This window comes from Lissotriton vulgaris, chromosome 7 (genome assembly GCF_964263255.1).
Source record: "Lissotriton vulgaris chromosome 7, aLisVul1.2, whole genome shotgun sequence".
Classification (NCBI taxonomy): Eukaryota; Metazoa; Chordata; class Amphibia; order Caudata; family Salamandridae; genus Lissotriton; species Lissotriton vulgaris.
Window position 1 is genome coordinate 463250566 of NC_141695.1, and position 22017 is coordinate 463272582.

At 48.3% G+C, this 22017-nt stretch overlaps 1 protein-coding gene across 1 annotated transcript in view; it reads right to left on the reverse strand.

The window, feature by feature from the left end:
• Nucleotides 1–22017, reverse strand: part of CHMP2A (charged multivesicular body protein 2A) — a 247173-nt gene that overhangs the window by 53820 nt on the left and 171336 nt on the right. Inside the window, exons 4-5 of the mRNA XM_086930503.1 lie at nucleotides 18076–18206; nucleotides 10898–10959 (exon numbers count right to left, since the gene is read on the reverse strand). Coding sequence (XP_086786629.1) covers nucleotides 10898–10959; nucleotides 18076–18206 — 193 coding nt within the window. The remainder of the gene's footprint in view (nucleotides 1–10897; nucleotides 10960–18075; nucleotides 18207–22017) is intronic.

Here is a 22017-nt window from a genome sequence, read left to right on the forward strand (position 1 = left end):
TCAGATATTTAGATCAGTGTATGCTGATGATATTACTCTTTACCTATGAGACCCTAGCACAAGTCTCCATCTGATCCTCTGGCAGTTCATATGGTTTGGCGACCTATCTGGAATAAGAATTAATTGGAGTACATCTCAGATTTTTCCACTCACACCCAACACTGCTCAATTCACCCAGGAATTTCCACTAAGTTGGTGTGAATACAAAATAAAATATCTAGGCGTGATCATCACTATGGACAGAGAGGCAACCCTTCGGGCCAATTAGGTACTGCAGTAGAAACTATCAGTAACTGGGTAGACCGCTGGGTCACATAGCCACTCTCTCTGGCCAGCAGAGTGGCGCTCATGAAGATGAACATTCTGCCCAAGCTCCTATACTTATTCATCGATAAACTATACAATCCAGGACGCCACTTGTTTAATACAGTTCGTTTCTTACTTATCAGACTGGCCTGGGGAGGGAGGCAGCCTCAGGTGGGCTGGAAGGTCATGACGCAGCCATACTCCGGGGGGTATTTGAGGCCCCAGATATTGAATTGTACTACCTTAGCGCATGAGCCGATTATGCAGTATGCTGGCTTCATTCCCCCCCATATATGCTGCACCTGGCCATTGAGCAGGAATACATGATGCACACAACCCTAAACTCCCGTCTGGGGACTAAGGTTTCAGGCAATGGGGTGTCAAACAACACGGTAAGCTGCATTAATCATGCATGGAAGCGCTTGGCTAAAATGATGGACAAACCAGTAGTATATTCCCTGCTAATGCCACTGCTACATCTACCATTTGTCCCGGTCACTCAAGAGGTTGCATGCCGGGAGATGCTCCGTAAAAGGAACCTCGATGTGTGGGGGGACCTGTACCAGGCGGGTCAGTTTAAAGACCAGCGGGAGCTACTGTCTGGGGATAGGGTCACCCCGTTGAGGTGTTTCTGTACATACGACTCAAACATGAGATAAGGGCCAATGTCCTAGGATTCCCGGCGGAACCTCCCACACTGGAGGTCCTACTCACAACGTTGAAAATGCCAGGACTGGCACACGCGGTTTCCCATATATACCGAACCGCACAGCAGAAGGGCCACATATGAAACTTGGGATCAGGGAAGACTGGGGTAATGATTTGGGGGAGCCACTGACAGACTAGCAATGGGCTTACCGCTGCTCACAGACAGAGGTCATTAGGGCAAGTAGCCGACTGCGAATCATTCATTTCAAGTTCCTGAACAAAGCCTATTATACCCCTGCACAGCTATTCAAATATAAGCTACGGCGTGCTGGAGAAGATTTTCTGAACCTTGTGTTGTAATGCAGTGCAGTTCGGGAGTACAGGAAGGAGGTACTAGACACGCTGTCCAGAATGACTGTCTGCTATCCCACTAATTCCCCTGAGGGTTTCTGTATGTCAGCTGTGTATCCCAGGAGCACTATGTAGGAAATGTGCCTCGCTGAGTCTATTACTAGCAAAGCGCAGACTGGCTTTTTGATGAAGTAGGGGGCATGTTCCTAAATTCAAAGAATGGCTCACAGATTTCATATACTGTAAGGACTGAGCGACCCTTGACCCTTCCAGGTAGGTCGCTTCCCCTCCACACAGCACCGCCTGTGCCTTCCTGCCCAGCTGCCGCTGCTGAGGAAGTTCGAGGCCCTCCTCCACCCGCAGGCTACCACCTGCGCCTCTTCCCTGGTGGCCAGAGGTAGGCCGTAGGTTTGCTCATCCTCCATTGTATTGCCTGTATTTTCTTTCATTGCTCCCGTTGTAGTGACTGCATTTTCATTGTTGTGTCTGTGCCTGCTGTTGTCTATCTCCCCCGCTGCCTGTACGTGGCCTGTACCCGTTCTCTCACTGTGTTCCCCTCGCTGTCCCCGTGCTCTCTCTGCACGGTTTTTCCTTCTGCTCCCCTCGCAGCTTCCTGTTTCTCTGCCCGTTTTTGCCTATTGTTACTTAGCTGCCCCTGAATTTCTGTGCCCTTTCTTGGGACCTTTCTGCCTCTGTGCCACACGTTTTCCCCCGTTTATTTTTGACCTTGGTGCCCTTTCTTGTGACCTTTGTGCCCTCTGTGCCACTAGTTTCCCCCCGTTTTTTGTGACCTTTTCTGCCCTTTCTTGGGACCTTTGTGCCTCTGTGCCACTCGTTACCCATGTTTTTTTGTGTGACCTTTTCTGCCCTTTCTTGGGACCTTTCTGCCTCTGTGCCACTCGTTTCCCCCGTTTTTTGTGACCTTTTCTGCCCTTTCTTGGGACCTTTGTGCCTCTGTGCCACTCGTTTCTCCCCGTTTTATGTGACCTTTCTGCCCTTTCTTGGGACCTTTCTGCCTTCTGTGCCACTCGTTTCCCCCCATTTTTTGTGACTTTTTCTGCCCTTTCTTGGGACCTTTCTGCCTCTGTGCCACTCGTTTCCCTCCGTTTTTGTGACCTTTCTTGTGACCTTTGTGCCTCTCTACCACTCGTTCCCCCCCGTTTTTTGTGACCTTTCTGGCCTTTCTTGGGACCTTTTTGCCTTCTGTGCCACTCGTTTTCCCTGTAGATTTGGGACCTTTTGCCCTTTCTTGGGTCCCTTATGCCTTCTGTGCCAATTGTTTCCCCCTCAATTGTTGTGCCCTTTGGCCTCTGTTTCCTTCGTCGCCCCTCACCGCTGTGTCCCCGCCCCCCTGACTGCCCATTCGCTGCCCCCGTCTCCCAGCTGCTCCTCCCTCCCACCTCCCCATATAGGCCGGCCTCTGCGCACAGCACTGCCTGTCTGTCTGTCCCTGCCCCAGCTGCTGAGGAAGTTCAAGGCCCCCCTCCACCGGCAGGCTACCACTTGCTCCTCATCCCTGGTGGCCAGTGGTAGGCTGTAGGTTTGCTCATCCTCCATTGTATTGCCTGTATTTTCTTTCATTGCTCCCGTTGTAATGACTGCATTTTCATTGTTGTCTGTGACTCCTGCTGTCCATCTCCCCCGCTGCCTGTACGTGGTCTGGGCCCGTTCTCTCCCTCTGTTCCCCTCGCTGCCCCAGTGTCTCTCTGCCTGGTTTCCCTTCTGCTCCCCTCGCTGCCCCGTGTCTCTCTGCCCGGTTTTTCCTTCAGCTACCCTCGCGGCGCCCGTGTCTCTCTGCCCGTTTTTGCAATCTGTTGCTTAGCTGCCCCTGCATTTCGGTGACCTTTCTGCCCTTTCTTGTGACCTTTGTGCCCTCTGTGCCACTCGTTTCCCCCCGTTTTTTTGTGACCTTTCTGCCCTTTTTCTGGGACCTTTCTGCCTCTGTGCCACTCGTTTCCCCCCGTTTTTTGTGACCTTTCTGCCTTCTGTGCCACTCGTTTCCCCCTGTATTCTTGTGACCTTTTTGCCCTTTCTGCCCTCTTTGCCACTCGTTTCCCCCTCAATTGTTGTGCCCCTTTGCCTTCTGTTTCCTTAGTCGCCCCTCACCGCCCTCGCCGCTGCGTCCTCTGCGGCTCCGTCCCCCTGACTGCCCACTCGCTGCCCCGCCTTCCAGCTGCTCCTCACTCCCACCTCCCCATACATGACGGCCGCTGTGCGGTCGCGCCGCTAGCGCGCAGCAAGCCCGTGTGCGCCCGTCCCACCAGCGCCTGAACCTCTGGCCCCGCACCCACCACGACAACCGCCGCCACAACGACGCCAGCACTCAGCATGCTCTCAACCCCCGCCAAGAAAGACCTCAACCGGCCCGAGACCTGGGCACCCAGGACGATGCCCTGAAGTATATGGAACACCTCGACCTATCGGTTCTGGCAGACCCGGATATTGAGGCTCTAGAGGCGACCATCACTTTAGAGGTGGTTAGAAAGGCCCTGGCTCGGCTGCGTGCAGGGAAGGCCCCAGGGCCAAATGGGTTCCCGGCAGAGTTCTTCAAAAAGACGGCGGACCTCCTGGCTCGCCATCTGCTGGGTCTCTTGGAAGGGGCCCGCCAGGAGGGGGTACTCCCCCCAGATCTTCGCAGGGCCATGACTATTCCGATTTTCGAGGACGGTAAACCGCTAGAGGATAGTGCCTCCTACCACCCCATCTCCCTTCTCAATATTGAGGTGAAGCTACTGGTGACGATACTGGCACAGAGATTGCGAAGGGTCATACCGGACCTGGTCCATTTGGACCAGACGGGTTTTCTCCCAGACAGGGCAACGAGATTTAACCTCAGGAGGTTAGTGGGAGACAAGACCCCCATTCGTTCCTTTCGCTGGACGCCGAAAAAGCGTTCCATGCGGTCCATTGGCCCTTTCTGGAAGGAGTCCTGGTACGGATGGGATTTGGTCCCATCTATCGACAGTGGGTGAGATTGCTCTATACGGGCCCAAGAGCGAGGGTCAGGGTGAACGGGATCACATCAGGAGACTTCCCGGTGCGCCTAGGAACTAGGCAGGGATGCCCTTTGTCCCCCCTCCTCTTCACACGGACGATTGAGGTGCTGGCAGCGGCAGTCAGACAGCATCCAGACATTAGGGGTTTCCAGCTGGGCCCGCTAGATGCGAATGAAGAAAAGATATCCCTTTACGCGGACAATGTCCTCCTTTATATCACGCGCCCAGAAACAACGATACCCATGCTCTTCTCAGAGCTGGAACGGTATGGGGCGCACGCAGGATATAGGATCAACTGGCATAAGTCGGTCCTGTATGATCCCAGGGGCCAAGGGCAGTGGTCGAACCTCCCAGACAGGTTGCAGACGACGGTAGAGGGCTTTCAATACCTGGGTGTGTTTATGACACTGAATAAGACCACTTCGTACGACAGAAATGTAGGACGGATAATACATAACTACAGGGAAGACGCGGCAAGGTGGCGGCTCCTGCCCCTCACGCTTTTAGGTCGAGCGGCCATGTTCAAGATGGTGCCGCTGCCTAAGCTCCTATACACATTCCAGAACGAGTATTACACTCTTCCCCGTATGGTGTTCCGGGACAAACTCAGAACTCCGCACTTTTCTTTGCCTGGGTAAGCAGCCTAGGGTAGCACTGACGACCCTACAGCGACACCAATATAGCGGGGGGGGGTCTCTCTTCCCAATGTCGAAGCCTACTACTGGGCAGAACACTTGATAGTTGTGAATGACTGGTTCCATGCCCCGGCGACACATCCCACGTACGCCCTGGAGAGACACGCTATGGGCACCCGCTCCTACAACTACAACATCTACGGAGGCGGGAGAAGGGGGAAACTGATCTCTGCTACTAGGCTTACATTGGTGCTATGGCACAGAGCGAACAGAACCATAGGCTCAGGGAAGAGGCCCACCAGACAAACACCCCTGTGGCACTGTTCCTGGCTGCCGGAATTAAATAAACTGAAAGGTTTCCGGGGGTGGTACGCTATTGGGATCTCGATGGTGGGGGACGTCCTTGCGAAAGGGGAACTGAAGCCGTTCTCAGTCCTTAAGGAGGTGTTTGGACTGCTTCCCCCTCAATACTTTAAATATATGCAGCTTAGGCGTGCGTGGAGGGCAGAGGGGATCCCAGGGGATTCGCTCCCGGAATATGCCCCTCTGGAGGGCCGCCTACTGCAGGAATGCATACCTGAGAGAGCAGTGTCACTCACATATAGGACTCTTCTGAATAACATGCCAGACGACCTAGGGATCCTTATCTGTAAATGGGAGACTGATGTGGGTGACATGGACGAAGTAGATTGGAACACTGTACTAATGCATCCAGGAGAGGTAGCAATTAAATCGAGGCTGAGGCTTATATAATTTAATGTCCTCCATAGGACCTACTTTGATAGGGAACGCCTGTATAGAATGGGAAACATAGGAGATACGAAGTGCCTAAGATGCGGCCTAGAGGGGGGAGACTTCTTCCACACAATATGGGCATGTCTACTGATCCAGGTATACTGGGGGGAGATTATGAGAGAATTGGGGGAGGTCCTGGAGGCCCAGCTGCCAACAAATCCAAAACTGGTTCTACTGGCTATGACCAACGATGTAGACCTTGCCCGCCCAACACTGATTTTTTTGGTCCTGGCCTTAGTGGTGGCAAAACGAGATGTAGCAAAGTACTGGGGAGCGGCTACGACACCGACGCTAGAGGAATGGAGAAGAGGCCTGGACCTTTATATGGCTGCTGAAAGGGTCACATACAAGGCGCGGGCTGCCCTAAAAAATTTGGGAGGGTATGGGGCAAATGGAGGAAATACCGGAGCCTTAATGGGGGGGGGGGGGGGGGGGGGGGGGGTCTGTGAGGAGCAAGGCGAGATGAAGGCACACACACAATTCTGGAGGTGCGGGGGATATTATAATGAGTTATGGCAGACATGGACACAAATGAAGACTGGCGATTGGAGGGAGATGATTAGTGGAATACTGTATGTATTGGCTTGGCTAGGGGGTGGAGGGTTGGAAGGGGTGATAAGTTGACCTGTGAGGACATGACTGTTTTGTTGCCATATGATAAAATAAAAAGGTTTATTAAAAAAAAAAAAAGAAAGACCTCAACCACCTCCGATGCATACTACGAACACCTGCTCCGCATGCAAACACGCCGTCGAGCTCTGGTACTTGCTCAACACAACCTCCCCGGACGTCACCTAGTTGAACAACTCCTCCGCACCCAACATCGCCATAGCCATCCCAGATGGCTACAAGATCACCCGCAGAGACCGCACCAACGGAGTCGGAGGAGGAATCACCATGGTCCACAAGAACAGCATCAGGGGCTCGACTAGCACCGTGGACGCTCTCAGCACCGCCGAATACATGCATTTCCAGATCCACACTGACCCCAACTCCACCCTCAGAGGCGCCCTCGTCTAACAACCCCACGCACCGCACCCCCAGTTCAGCGACTCCATCGCCGACTTCATCAGCACGCAAGTCCTGACCTCCACCGACTACATCCCCCTCGGAGACCTGAACTTTCACCTCGAGAACAACAACAACAGCAACTCCACCACCCTGATAGACCATCTCGCCAACCTCGGACTGAAGCAACTCGTCACAACTCCCACCCACTCCGCCAGCCACACGCTTGACCCAGTCTTCTCCTCAGGCCCGCACGTCTCCGTCAGCCACACCACCAAACTCCTCTGGAACGACCACCGCTGCATCCACTTCACCTTCCAGAAACCCACCAAACACCAACGCACCCAACAGATCCCCCGCCGCCGCTACAGCAAAATCCCCAAAGACCAACTACATGCAAACCTCGTTCTCAGCCCGCCCAGCGAACCCTCCAACACCGACATCACTGCCCACAACCTCAAACGCTGGATCGAGGACTGCGCCAACACCCTCGCCCTACTGAAGAAACCCCCCCACAGAGACACCAGCAAGAGGGCCAGCTGGTTCAGCCCAGAGCTCCTAGATTCCAAGCAAGCCTGCCGGAAACTAGAGAAGAAATGGCACAGTGAACAAACTCCGGACAGCCACGCAGCACACAAGGAAGCCATCCGCAACCACCACCACCTCATCAGGGCTGCCAAGAAGACCTCCTTCAAAGACCGCCTCGACAACAACATACACGACAGCAAGGAGCTCTTCAACATCGTGAAGGAATTCTCCAACCCCAGCTCCAACACCAACAACATCCCGCCGTCGCAAGCCCTGTGCGACTCCATCGCCACCTTCTTCCACCGCAAGATAGCAGACATCCACGAGAGCTTCAACACCCACACAGCCCCAACATACAGCAACAAAACAGACCCTTCGCACACCATCAACCACGTCCCTTTGCTAACCTGGCCCAGCGTGAGCGCCGATGACACCATCGAGGACCATGAGCCCAATCCACTCCGGCTCTCCATCAGACCCACTCCCACACCACGTCTTCAACAAAGCAAGCAGCTCCATCACACCCCACCTACGCAACATCATCAATCTCTCCCTTGAGACCGCGACCTTCCCAGAGAGCTGGAAACAAGCAGAGATCTACGCCCTACTCAAAAACCCCAAGGCAGACCCAAGAGATCTCAAGAACTTCCGAACCATCTCTCTGCTCCCCTTCCCGGCCAAGGTCATCGAGAAAATCATTAACAGACAGCTAACCCGATACCTCGAAGAGAACAGAATCCTGGACCCTTCCTAGTCAGGGTTCTGCAGCAACCACAGCACCGAACCCACCCTCATCGCCGCCACCGACGCCATCAGGACCCTGCTAGACAACAGGGAGACTGCAGCACTCATCCTCCTAGACTTCTCCACCGCCTTTGACACAGTCTGCCACCGCACACTACGTGCACGCCTCCATGCCACAGGGATCAGAGATAAGGCTCTGGAAAGGACCACCTCCTTCCTCTCTGGTAGAACCCAGAGCGTCCGCCTCTCCCCGTTCTGTTCCGAAACCTTCGAGATCATCTGCGGTGTACCCCAAAGATCCTCCCTCAGCCCGACACTGTTCAACATTTACATGGCCCCGCTCGCACACGTTGCCCGTCAGCACGAGCTCAACATAATCTCCTACACCGACGACACTCAACTGATCCTCTCCCTCACCAAGGACCCCATCACCGCCAAAGCCACTCTCCATGAAGGAATGAAGGCTGTCGCCAACTGGTTGAAGATCAGCCGTCTGAAGCTAAATTCGGATAAGACGGAGGTCCTCATCCTCGGCTCCAACCCGTCAGCCTGGGACGACTACTGGTGGCCAATGGCACTGACCCCCACCGACCACACATGCAACCTGGGAATCATCCTCTACTCAACGCTATCAATAACCAAGCAAGTCAACGCCGTCTCCTCCTCCTGCTTCAACATCCTCCGCATGCTTTGCAAGATCTACAGATGGATCCCGACAGATACAAGAAAGACAGTCACCCAGGCCCTCGTCAGCAGCAGACTCTACTACAGAAATGCCCTCTACGTGGGAGCCCTGACCAAGCTCATCAATCTACTACAACGCATCCAAAATGCCTCGGCACGACTGATCCTTAATGTACCACGACACGGCCACATCACCCCCCACCTGAGAAACCGGCTACGCTCCGCCGGCCTCTCATCGTCCCGCGCATCCGAAGAACAACCACCGGAGGGAGATCCTTCTCCCACCTCGCCTCCAAGACATGGAACACCCTCCCACTGAGCCTACGACAGACCCAAGAATTGCTAACCTTCAGGAGGATACTAAAGACCTGGCTGTTCGATCAGTAGCGCTCCCCTCCCCCCTCCCCCCAAGCGCCTTGAGACCCTCGCGGGTATGTAGTGCGCTTAACAAATGACTGATTGATTGATTGACCAACTCACGACTTATGCAGTAATCCTACCTGCCCCTTCTCGCCACAGAGACATTTGGAGCCCCGGATAGAGTACTTCCGGGAACACTCAGACTGAAAATATGCATAGGCGGCTGGCTACATGGGACGATCTGCAAAGAGATAATACCTGGGATGGGGGCAGTGGGAGGGGGGTGTGAATGGGCCCGAACAACAACTCCTGTATTAGAAATGGGGAAGCTGTCAGATGTGACTCAATGAGTCTGCACAGTGGAGGTGCCTAACTAACTCCCTGTACATCGATGTGTGACAAGTGCTTAATATGGAAATTGCAAGACAACTGTATTATTTCTCCCATTCTGCATATTGTACATTCATGTCATTATGTGTTGTCCATTGCCTTTTTTCCCGTTTAAAAACGTAATACTTTTTTTTTTTTTAAATTGTGGTTAGGATTTCGTACATGAAACAAGTTTCACTACATTCCATTTCACATAACAGTAGCAAGCTTAAGCGTGGATATATGTGAATCTCTGCCCTTTTTCCATGCTGTTACCGGCTGCAACACAATGCCGGCTATTCACTGGAAAGGGAGCAAAGCAGCCTATGACACCTGGATGATACTATTTTCTGTTGATCCTGTTCACTTCAGAAATGTTGAGAGATTCATTGGACTGATGTATAGCTGCACTTGTCCATTGCCTGAAATAAACGGTGCTCGCCAACTCAAGTTTGCAAGTGGAAACAGAACTATTGAAAACATCCCCCTACACAAGGCACTCTTATTCAACATGTTGAACGATCTATGTAACAAGGGTGCCATGTTTGGGTTCTGACTTAAGTGTCAATGTGAAAATAGCCAAATTTAAATGATTGTGGCTGGAAGCAGATTGCTGGAGTAATGTAACACATTTGACAACCATCCCAGTGCTATCTAAGGCATGCAATGAACTTATTTGCTGTGGGTGCAAAAAGTCATGCCAAAATCAATTCAAATGCTTAAAGGTGAGCCTCCCGTGCAATGCCCTTTGATTTTACAGTGGAAACACGATTAAGACAGTATACAAACACAAATCACTGTTTCATAATATCAGGGTTTTATATAGTCCTTTATGGTTTATTACAACGGAAACATTACCCACATCTTCAAAGTATGTGTTGTAAGGATACAAATGGTGCACATTAGATGTTTACTTTTGTTACAGTGTGTGCTATATATTCCTGGTGTCCTTATTGGCGGCCATTTTGGTTTCATATTTATGACATCTCAGTCTAGATCCAATATAGGCATGCACAGGTCATGCACTGACATGTACACATGAGCTTTTGTGCCAAATTTTGATGAAAATACACTTGGGGTCTGTTCATATTTGATTACTAGTACAAAGACAAATATCTGTACAATCTTTCAACTTTCTATCACAAAGTCAATGACTTTTCAGTCAACAGTTATACTAGAACATCACAAGATTTTGTGAATGAATCAGTCAAACACAAGTGGCATCATAATTTATTGTGGATGACAGCACTCAAGAAAGCTTGCAGTGTGTGCTAAATCAAACACAACAGACCCATCAAAATGTAGCAGACAAGGACAGGCAATAAAACAGACAAACCACACAACTCAAGGGAAGACAAATGGCTGGCGCACCAAATAATTAGGGCCAATCGGGGTAAAAGACTTGTAAAAAAACACCTGCCTGAAAATACTGCACCAAGCAATGCAAATGGTTTATTTGAGTACCATACTTACTAGAAAGCTCATCTGTGAGGGTGAGACCAAGTTCATCCAAAACCTGTGACACAACAGCATCGCTGTAAAAAAACACAGAAAACAATTACTATTGAGGTGGGGGAATATAAGACAACCTCAGAAACAGAAATCTGGATGCTGTGACTAGGGAGCATGATATATACAAGGACTCTCAATGCGGTTTCTCTCAAACACCCATTTGTCTTTTCTTAGTTCTAACTAGTTTTTCTTGATTTTTAAAAACTATTTCCACAAAAAATAGGGATTACGTTACTATTATTTAAAAAATAGATTTAAAATGTTCTAATTCTAACACAAACTATCAAATACTTTCCCATTAAAACCTTATTTAGAGCCTTGGGCACTACCATAGAGGCTTATGGAACTATTGCACACATACTTCAGATTCTTCCATGGCCTATGGGTAGGAGTCCCCCTCACAAGACACTTAATCTGTTCCCACTACAGAAACAAACAACTGTCCCCATGAAGACTCTGCTGTTCATGGCTGTGGGAAAGTGCCCCTTTTAAAAATGGTCAACCCCACATTTTGCCTGGTTTCTAATGCAATTACGACATAATTGCACTGGGTGCCTGCTACTCAGATCTCTCCCCAGTGCCAGGTCTCTTACCCTAAACTGTACAATTGTTCTCCCAAATGGAAATACCTTTAGCATCCCCTGCAAATCATTTGTAAGTGGTAACCCTGGTACCTAGGGCAGGAATACTAAAGAGGGGCCCCCAAGATCTGCAGCATGTATTGTGCTACCCTAAGCAACCCCTCAGCGCCAACATGCAAACGGCCATTGCAGGCTGCGTGTCTTGGTGTAGACAACAGTGAAAGCATGGCACTCATCCCTGTGTGCCATGCCTGCAGACACTGCATGCAGTATAGGTAAGCCACCCCTACAGTCAGCCTTACAGCCCAAAGGCAGGGTGCACTATACTAAATGCATGGACATACCTGCATGAGCAGATCTGTCCCTGCAAGGTCTAAGTTATTTTGTGGAAGTCACAAGTGAACAGGAACGCCATTTAAGGTACATGTGCTGGACCAGCTACACAAAGGCTTCTCTGAAATCTATGGTGTTTGGCATCAAACATCTTGTATTAATAAACCCACACACTCGTAAACCCAGAGGGCACCTTAAAGGTTCCCCTGAAAACCTACCAGCCTTTCAGTGTGCTGGCTGACTAGTGTCGACCAGCCTGCCACCACAGACCGGTTTCTGACTCCCTGCAGTTCAGAGCCTACGCTCTCTGAAGGCAGAAGCAATGCCTGCTTGGTCAGAGATGTGGTCACCTCCTCAAGCAGGCTGGCCAAGTAATTAGCATATCAAGGCAGGAGGCTTCAAGGGCCTCTGCCGCCTTTGATATATGACCACTGCTTGCCCAGACAGGGGAAATGCGAACCCCCTTTTCTGGGGCCATTTGGCACCATGACAGGAGGGAAATTAGATCTGCAGGGAGGCCTGGTACACTACCAGGCCAGTCACACCCCTAAGGTGAGTGGTCTAAAGTGCCTTTAGGAAAGTTCCACCATCTTCATATTGGCAGAATTACGAACTCTGGGACAGGGCTATACCCACTCCCCACAGGAAGTGGTCATATGGGGATGGGGGGTGTAGTGACCCCAAGGATAAGTAGCCCATTGGCTACCACCCTTTACTACCTTAACACCCCTAAATCTAGTATTTAGGGGAGCCCCTGACACCAGGAAAGCAGATTCTGAAGACCTAAGAAGAAAGGCACTGAACAGCTGCAAAGAGCGAGAACTGAGGAGCAGTAACTGACTTGGCACATCCCTGCCTACCTAGCTGCTGGCCACGACAAAAGTGCAAAAGACGACTAGTCCTGTAGCTGCTCATCCTCCAAAAGTCTGGTAGGACTGCCAGCACTTTAAGGAGCAACCAGCACCTCCCGTGGAGTGCAGATGCTAATTCCCTGCCCCCTGCAGGTTTTCAAGAAGAACCATGAGGACTCCGGACCATGAAACCCCGACACCAGAAAGCACCACAGCACCCATGGCCTGCAGCCCGACTCAAAGTGGGCCAAAAGTGTCAACGAGGTCCTGAGACTCCCCAGAGTCGAACCCCACCTTGGGTTTGCCTAGACTGGACTTCCCGTTGCTGCCTTCAGCCTCTTTGTGCAGGCCCCCTTCAACCGCAAATGTCTTCTGCAGCACGGACCCAACACTCAGACACCACTGCACCCAAGCCCTAGAGCCCAAGGAAAAGTGACCCAAAGGTGTCCCTATGTGCCCGGGGATCTCAAGGACCAAACCCCCTTTGGGTTCAACCAGACTGGCTCTCCAGTCCCAGCTTGCAGCCTCTTTTTTCCCCAGGACTGCTTCCCATTGAAATTAACCAGACGTCGAAAAGCACCTCTGCACCCGGACGCCCCAGAGCCTACTAAGGTGATTTGTAGGTGCTACCTTGGACTTTGGCCCATACTTATCGTTACTCCAGAAGATTGGTCATTCAAGACGCCTCTAAGCACCCGTATGCAGTATATGTGCTTTTCCCCGTAAGAGAACATTACAGCATTAGAAACAATACAAGTGTATTTACTTGTTTTCTCCAAAACGGCTATGTTTAAAAAGTACTTACCCAATAATGAAGTCCTTGGTGTCAAAAATTATATAAAGATACGTGGTACTTTTTTATTTTGGTGTGGATCTCCTTACTGACTGTGTGTGCATCATTTATAGACTGTGTGTATGCAACAATCTTTAAAACATGCCTCCTTGCAGAGGATTTTGGAGCTGCTCTGGGAGCTCTGGGTTGCTATCTTCATATTGTTCAGTGTCTGTGTGGAGTCTGAAAAGGAGGTTCCTACAGTGGACGAACTTCCTAGGATGGTATTTTCAGAAATTATCACTGCAGTCCTTTCATTTCTTACTTGGCCTTGTAATGGCCACATCCTTGTTGCATCACCTGGAACACTCCCTTTTGTATCATTTCAGAGTTTAAGGGTCCTTGGCTGCATTACCTTAGATTGAGTAATCGAGATCCATCGAGTCCCATGTATCTTTGGTTCAACGAAGAAGTGTGTTTAACCACCCACTATCACTTTTAAACTAGCAGGGAAAAGAAGCATGAATAACACACCCACTTCAAGTGGGAGACTGTGGACTTCTAGAAAGCACACTCCTTTTGAACAGAACAGCCTCAGTGGAATCAGGAAAAAATGAAGACCATTCTATTTTCCACTTTTAGTTTTTTCCACTTTTAGTTTTACCCAGGGATCTGGCCTTTTATCAAGATCAGATCCAGAAAATTCAGTAGTTTAGCTACTAAGGGTGCGGTCAGACACCAGACACAGAGTGGAACCTTCCCAGTGCAAAAAAGTGATAGTCACTGGTAAACAACTAATATGTTAAGCCATGTTTCAAGGAAGAGAACCATGTTGTTGACTTCTTAAGGAGCCCTACCATCCGGATGTTATATCTTGTGTGCCCTTTGGAATCTTATGCCCTGTATTCGAGAAAGCACACTCTTTCAATCTGATTGAGGACTTGTTTTTACAGGTCATGTACTGTGGTCTCCAGCTCGGATAGTGACTCCTCTGTTTGACTCTGTTGGATAATTTTGGATAATCTTCCGGTAGTAATCAAAGGTCTATGACCGTCCATTTTAGCTTCCAAAGCTTCCCTGGACATTGCAACAGTCTCCAGGACCTGGTCCAACTTGTCCTAAAGGTCCCACCAAAGCCCATAAAGCAAGTGTTTCCATTTTACATGCATACATCTCTGCCAGTTTGCCTGGGTCTTTAATGGTGCCCTTTGGCCCATGACTGAGCTTGCTGCAGTTACCGTGATACAGTTCTCATGTCCAACTGCCACTAGCCAGTGCAAGTCTCACTGATTAAACATCTCCCTGATATATTTTCATGTACTGCACCACAATGTAATTCAACCGATAAATGGAATGTTCGGGTCAGACTCCAGGTGTGGACGTTCTTATTCCACCGGTCCCTTACTTTGTTTGTCCTCAAAGAATCTATACTACTATTATAAAGAGAGAACACAAACCTTTGAGCCAGGTAAACTCGGGAACCACAGCGCCAATCCACACACCCGATACATCGTTGAAAATGTCAGGGTGTGCAGATGGATATAGGCTATATAAAATAAAAATTAAACGTAAATTTAAAAATGTAACTTAAAAAAAAAAGTAATCCCCTGGAAGTAGCGCCGGCCGCGACGTAGCGCTGGCTGCGACGTAGCACTGGCCTCGACGTGCGTGATGACGAGGAGGAGCGGCGGACATGAGCGCGGGGAGGAGCGGCGGGGAGGAGCGGGTAGGAGCGGTGAAGAGCGGATAGGAGCGGCGGTGAAATCAGGAGCGCGGGGAGGAGCGGCGGCTCAGGTAAGGCAAAGGGACACGTAAAATGTAGGGGCGGGAGGTGGCTCCGGGACACGGACAATGTCTGGGCGGGCGAGGGCCGGGGTGGATGGGGGCCTAGGTGGGCGGTTGGCCCTGAAGCCTCATTGCCCCCGGACAACGTCGGGGCGGGCTGCTAGTACCTTTATATCTGGAGGATGCCTCCTCAGAATTCTCAGTATACTAAAAGAGCACTTCTAGGGCCTCTCTTTAATGAGACAATCACAGATTCACAACTTAGTCTAAGTATCCAGTCCTCTGCAGTTAGTTGATACCAGCAGTAAGGTTGCCACAGCTGCGCACCGCTTCATTTGTAAAGGCACTTTCATTTTAAAAGGTGCTCTCTATTAAGCTGACTCGAATTGTTTTTATTCAATCGAATCCCTTTTATTTACCCTGAAAATGCTTTTACCTAGGTTTTAGTCCTCCAGCTTTTTAAAGTATTTAGTTTTTTACCTGTGATGTAAGCTCTTAATTGAAGTTCAGTTTCCCACCTACATTGCATATTGCACTTTAAACGGGTGCTTGACCCATTTGGTTATTCTGGTCTCAGCCCTGTTCTGTCACGGCTTGGTTCCATTTGCGCGGAGGGCATAATTGACCATATACACCTAAACCACACTTCCGGCTCACCTAGGTGTATTGGGTGGTTGCGGTCTACTTTCCAGCCGCATCCACCTACTAAACCAGAGCAGACATGACGTCCGACCTAGATTTGGTTTTAGCCATTCCTGCTTGCTACACGATTCTCAGAGTGGATCGAGTGGACAAGTGGGGCGGGAGTCTAGCTATTATCTGCAGGGACAGCTTATCAGGTAAGGGGTACGCAACTGGAAGCAGTACAGGCTGCAAAGTTGTCATTAAGGCTTGCTTTAAATTAAAATTATACTCTCAAAGGCCTTTTGTTATAAAGGCCCCATGTCCCAAGAAACACTTTTGTGAATTCTATCAGCCCTTCATTGAATCTAGCATTGATATAGAGGATTTTTCGATTTTGAGGGATTTTAAATATCACTTTGAAAAACTGGAGGATTATCATACAGCCTCTCTAGTCGACACTATGACCAGCTTCTCTCGGAGACAGATAGTTAAGCTTGCTACGCATGACGCATGACATACCTTCAATGGCGTATTCACATCAAATCCATCCTTGAAGAGATCAAGGGTTCTCCCGATTATACAGTCAGACCATGAAGCCATAATGTTCTCAGTGAGCACTTCGCATTACCTCCCGCGTCCCCATACCCAGAGTACTGACTGAGTCGTGACTGGAGGAATATCAACCCCCTTGCACTTCAAGTGTCCCTAACCAACTCAAAGCCCGACCTGACTACAGATGCAAACACGGCGGCCCTCTGGTTCTCTACCTGGATCAAAGCTGCAGTTGATCCTTTAGCCCCGGAACAAACTTTTTCCACTAGGAGGAAAAAACCTTCAGAACCCTAGTTGTCCGACTAATTAAGAACCCAGAAAAAAAATATGCAGAAAGATGGAGAGACAGTGGAGAGCAAATTACGGGCTTTTGGCAAAAACCAAAATACACACAAAAACTGGCTGACTACAAGAAACTGATAGTGAAAGAAAAAAGCAAGTACTTCAGTAAAGTACTCTTTATAACAGTCAAAAGCCTAGCCAAATCACCAGATCCCCCAAGTATGGACAGCAGTGTTAAATTTTGCAATTCATTAGCACTTTTTTCTTTTTAAAGGATAAAGTGGAGATTGTTTACAGGTCCTTTAGGGATAGAGATGTTGCTTCAAATAGAATTGCTTCAGCAGTCGCACCTCCCTCCCCATCCGACCTGTGTCTTCTTTTTCCGACAAAGTATGGAACAGATATCTCAAGTGGTTAGGACATCAAATTCTGGAGCTCCATCGGATCCATGTCCACCAAGAATACTGCACCTTGCTCGCATTAGGAGAGATTACCAGCTCAGATATTTTTCCTGATGCCTGGAAAATAGCCTTGATCCTTCCACTACTTAAAAAATCCAATCTGCATCCAGCCGATCCCAGCAGCTATAGACCAATATCCTGAGCTATTAAATAATTCTAAAAAAAAATTGATTTGTGTTGGTAATTAAAAGTATTACATTTTCATTCATCACAGTGCTTATCTTTACCAGAATGCTAGATGGAATAGTGCTGACTGCCAATTTCACGAATGGCATTCCTACTGTTGGGGGAAGTCTTAAAATAACCAAACGACACCATAAACTGATTTAGCTAATACTTTGTAATTTCAGCATAAACCCAATGTGTTTAATATTGCCTGCATGTTGTGACTGCCACTGACTCACAATGTGTGATTTGCTTCTTAAATACTTGCACTTAGATGTGAGCATGTACACGTGGCATACATGTGTCTCCTTTCTATGGGCAATCCATTGGCACTAAGTCACCAAATTTGCTCATGGGTGGTGCTGGGGAATTCCTGCTATTATAGAACCTTTGAGTGATACAGTCAATATCTTACAATTCTCACTAGATATATACACACTACTCAGTGACCACTTTTTTACTCGCACAACCTCTGCTTTTACTGGTTATATCCACGTCACCTTAGCCGTAGGAAAATAATGCAGGTTTAATTCTGGAGAACAGATTTAACACAACAGTGTATGCTTTTTGCCAGTCTAGTTGACTCCTTAATATAGAGAAGCGTGGGTAATCTTACTTTGTAAACCCAACAGATCGATCAAGTACATTTGCTTTATTATAAATATGGCCTGTGTCTAATGCTTATAAATACTGGTACAAAAGGGAGCAAAACCATGTGAAATTAGTGTCAAACCTCTCTTCTTCGTCGTCCTCGTCACCCATGGCATCATCAATGGCATCATTCATCATCTCCTCCTTCATGTCCATAATCTCCGACTGCTTCTCAAATTCCATCATGATCTTTTGGATCTGGGGTAGTTTCAGCTGTGAACAGACCACAGTGTCCTGTTAGAGGCTCAGTTTCCCAACATATCACAGTCAGTAGCAGACAGTCACGGAAAAGTTACTTGCTTTTAATCTTAGATGTCCAACATGGGCATCCCGATTGTGTTCATAGACATATTTGAGAGTTTTGTGGAGCACCACACATCATCTTTTTGTGCGTTATAAAGCAGAAAATATCTATCTACATGTGGGATTCTGAAAACCGGCTAGCAAGGGGACCTAGACAAATGCTCTACTTACACCTTTAAACCTAATGGCCCTCCCTTAACGAGGTACTAATTCTTCACTAGAATTATTCAGAGGTATAAGGCATATGGTTGTAGTGTGTTTCATGAAATTCTAAGACAAGCAATGTCTATTAATTAAGCAGTGTTCAAAATGGCCTTATGATAGCTTTTACTTTTTTTTATTGTATTGGTAGAGAAAATCTCTCTCAAAAGAGGCATTTATCTTTGTATAATCATTTTAAAGTAATGCACTACTTTCCTTTTAATTAATACCTTTATGCTTTAAAATAGCGAAAAACCATTCAGAAAAGTCCCATGTCAATCCTCTCTGAAAACACAAAAATGAAGAACTGTACAGCGACAGACAGGCATCACCATCATTACAAGGGAATTCGACATGTTCACTTTAAAATAGGAAAGTTCCTTTATGCGTGGTTGTAATTACCCATCTCTGACATCAGTCAGCACATTCATTTTCTTGTTCGCCTTCCCAAAATCAAGGTGTAACTTGGGAGGGAAAAAGTAAGGCTAGAACCTCTGCAATTTTTTAAAATACTTTTTCCAAAAGCATACTCCGCTATGGGAGTTGTAAATGTTTGAATGGTGGTCGTCATTTTGACAGAGCTGTCCGTCAAACTTTTAGAACACCGAAAAGAACCACCTTGGTGGCCTACGCCTGAACCACTTTTCAGCACAGCAAAAAGCTCCGAGTAGAATAAACTTGTTTGTCTTGCCCTTCGATGTTATGCCTTCCTTTGAAAAGCATTAGCACATTGAAACGACAGATTGAGCCTTCCCTCGCTCTACCATACATACAATTAAGCTCACACCATGACAAGGACTATGACCAATAAAATCAACTAAAGGAAAGAAAAACCTTACTGAAAATCTATATAGGTTTTTAAAATTGCGCTTACCCACTATGTATTGACTTGCTTCTTTACAGGGCTGCTAACACACCCTGGCGCAGACCAACACTCAAAGTGGAGCGCATATCTTGAAAGGTTATGGAGGGATTCCTACTGCAGATTAAAAGAATTATAGCTATTTAAGAGGACACCCGTAATATTATTCTGGGTCCTCCTTGGTAGGATTAAAAAAGATTTGGGTACATCAGAGAAACAAAATCCCTGTTACCCTGATTGCTAGTATCAACATGTTTCAGCCTTGGACAAATGCCAATGACCTTCCTCAGGATACAGATCCTTTTTAGGTCTCGCGTCTTGCGAAAGACCTATTATTGCCGACTTGCCGGGAATGTTGGACAGGGGATGGGCACGCACTTTCCCTCGACGATTTCACGTCGTGGGAGCGCACGCCTAACCCGGCGCCGTGCACATCTCCTGTCTCACATTCACAGTAAGTCAGCCTCTCGCCTCTCTCAATCGCGCGCACACACAGCACACTCACGCATGCGCGCACACACACCCACGCAGGCACAATCCATTAGGATGCACGCACACAGACACACAGCCCCACATATACAGACACACAGCCACACATATACACACGAACAGCTACACACACGCACACACACAGCTACACCCACACACGCGCACACACCCCCCACTCACCGGGCTCTTTCCTCGCTGCGCTGCTACGGAATGTTCTGTAAGTTGAAGAACCTTCCTCGCACCGTTATGCCTTGCCTGCTCTCTCCCGGGAACCCCATCACTCCCGGAATCTCTGCTTTCTTCTGGGATCCCTCTGCCTCCAAGGTGTCGCCCTCCGGACGAGCTACGTCACCGCTAGCCTGGTGCAGAGGCAGGGAATCTCCCGGAACTTCGCAGGCTCCTGCCTATCAAAGTAGAGCCCGCCTCTCTTGCCAGCGTTCCACGCCTCGGTATTAGTCAGTGCTTGTTTTAAATGCATACATTCAGGGCGCCAGTTTACGGAACTCTCTAATGTCTGGTGAATGTTTGAATTTCTTGCATGCAACTGTCTCAGCTTCTTTGACAGTAGCTTGTTATGGGGAGGAATGTGTACAAGTCACACGTGAGATGACGGCGTGGGATATGCACTCATAAGAGGTAGAAAGGAACAGATGGCTGAGACTCGTCTGTGTATTGTCTTAAACTGCTCTTAGGACTGCCTACACTCAGAGGCAGCTAGAAAGAATTTAAATTGGTCACTTCCTTTTATCTGAAAAATCTGAATGCATATATTTCCTCTCTCCGTTATCAGCGTTATCAACAGGACTTTGTATTTTCATTTGTTTGTTCTCTAACATTGGGATAGCATGCCGGTTTTGTGTCGCAGTCAGCACTCCAAATGTTTTGTCATTTATTTATCTTCATTCATAATTGTAGTGTGTATGTTTGTAGGTTCAAAACTCTGAAGAGAATGCACTACGAGGCTAGGCTGTCCTTATGACGCCGCTGCTTCTTGTGGGGTAAACCCATGAAGACTTCCCCATAATGAGGCTGTAAGAAACATTAGTTTGTAACCGCTGGAGTTCCTGTGATAGGGAGTCTCAGGTGCCTCGTTCCCAGCAGTGCAGCCACAGAGAAGTAAGCTGCGCTGACGTCACATGTGAATGATTAAGTGCAATGAGTTTTCATGTACGTGTTAATTGAACACGTTGTGATGTTTACTGTAAAAAAAATCCAGAGCTTTCTGCAAATGGTGACTTAACAGTGCCACGCTAAAAGCCCATAGAGTGCTAAACGAAGCAGTAGCGTATACATTTTCGATGTGCAGCTTCTCTGCCAGACATAGCAAGTGCCAATTGTAATAACCTTTGTGTAGCAGCAGAGGGGGGCGGTGTTATACAGTTATGCATCTCAGATCTACTGGCAAGGAAGCATTAACCGAGTCAATGCATTTTTTTCATCAAACTGTCCCACCAACAAACCCTAATCAGGACGCCAATCTGAAGTCATCATTTTGGGAGGGGCTTTGTGTTTATTGGTGCCCCTGAAATAATGCCTGGTTGAGATTTCGTGTGCCCCTGACGTACCTTACTGAATTGGGTGTGTATAACTTTTCAAATAAATACATTTTTATAATTTACTCATAATATCCTCCCATTAGGGGCTGCGTCTGTCGTCGTTGGCTGGTTGTTTCGGTTTGTAATAGGTGCTCTTTGATTAGTTGTGAAGTTCTATTAAAGGGACTTTCCTGATGTGTAGTGAGTCAGCATGATGAGGTACTCCAGAGAAGTACCATAGACTTCTTAGTAGGCAACTGTCAACAATATGTGGATGATACTAGTTGAGAACCAACTAGATCCATGATGAAACAGAGTGCTGGCTGTGTGACTTGGCAGGTTGGGATGGTTCTGGTAGCAAAGCTGAGAACTTTAAGTGAAGACCGGAATATTGAGGAAGTGCCACGAGCAGGCTCAGGAATAGACTTATTTACGTAGAGTGGGGGGATTAATTGACTGTCTTGATGTTTGTATTCTTTTCTTTCATTTAGGACTTGGTACCATCCTGCCATATCAGCGGTGAATAATGTTAATGTTATGGGTGTCTTATATAGCGCTCGGCTACTCCAAGGAGTGTCCCGGCGCTTTGTAACCCACAGCAGACTGCAGAGGGGAGGCAGAAAAAAGAAAAGAA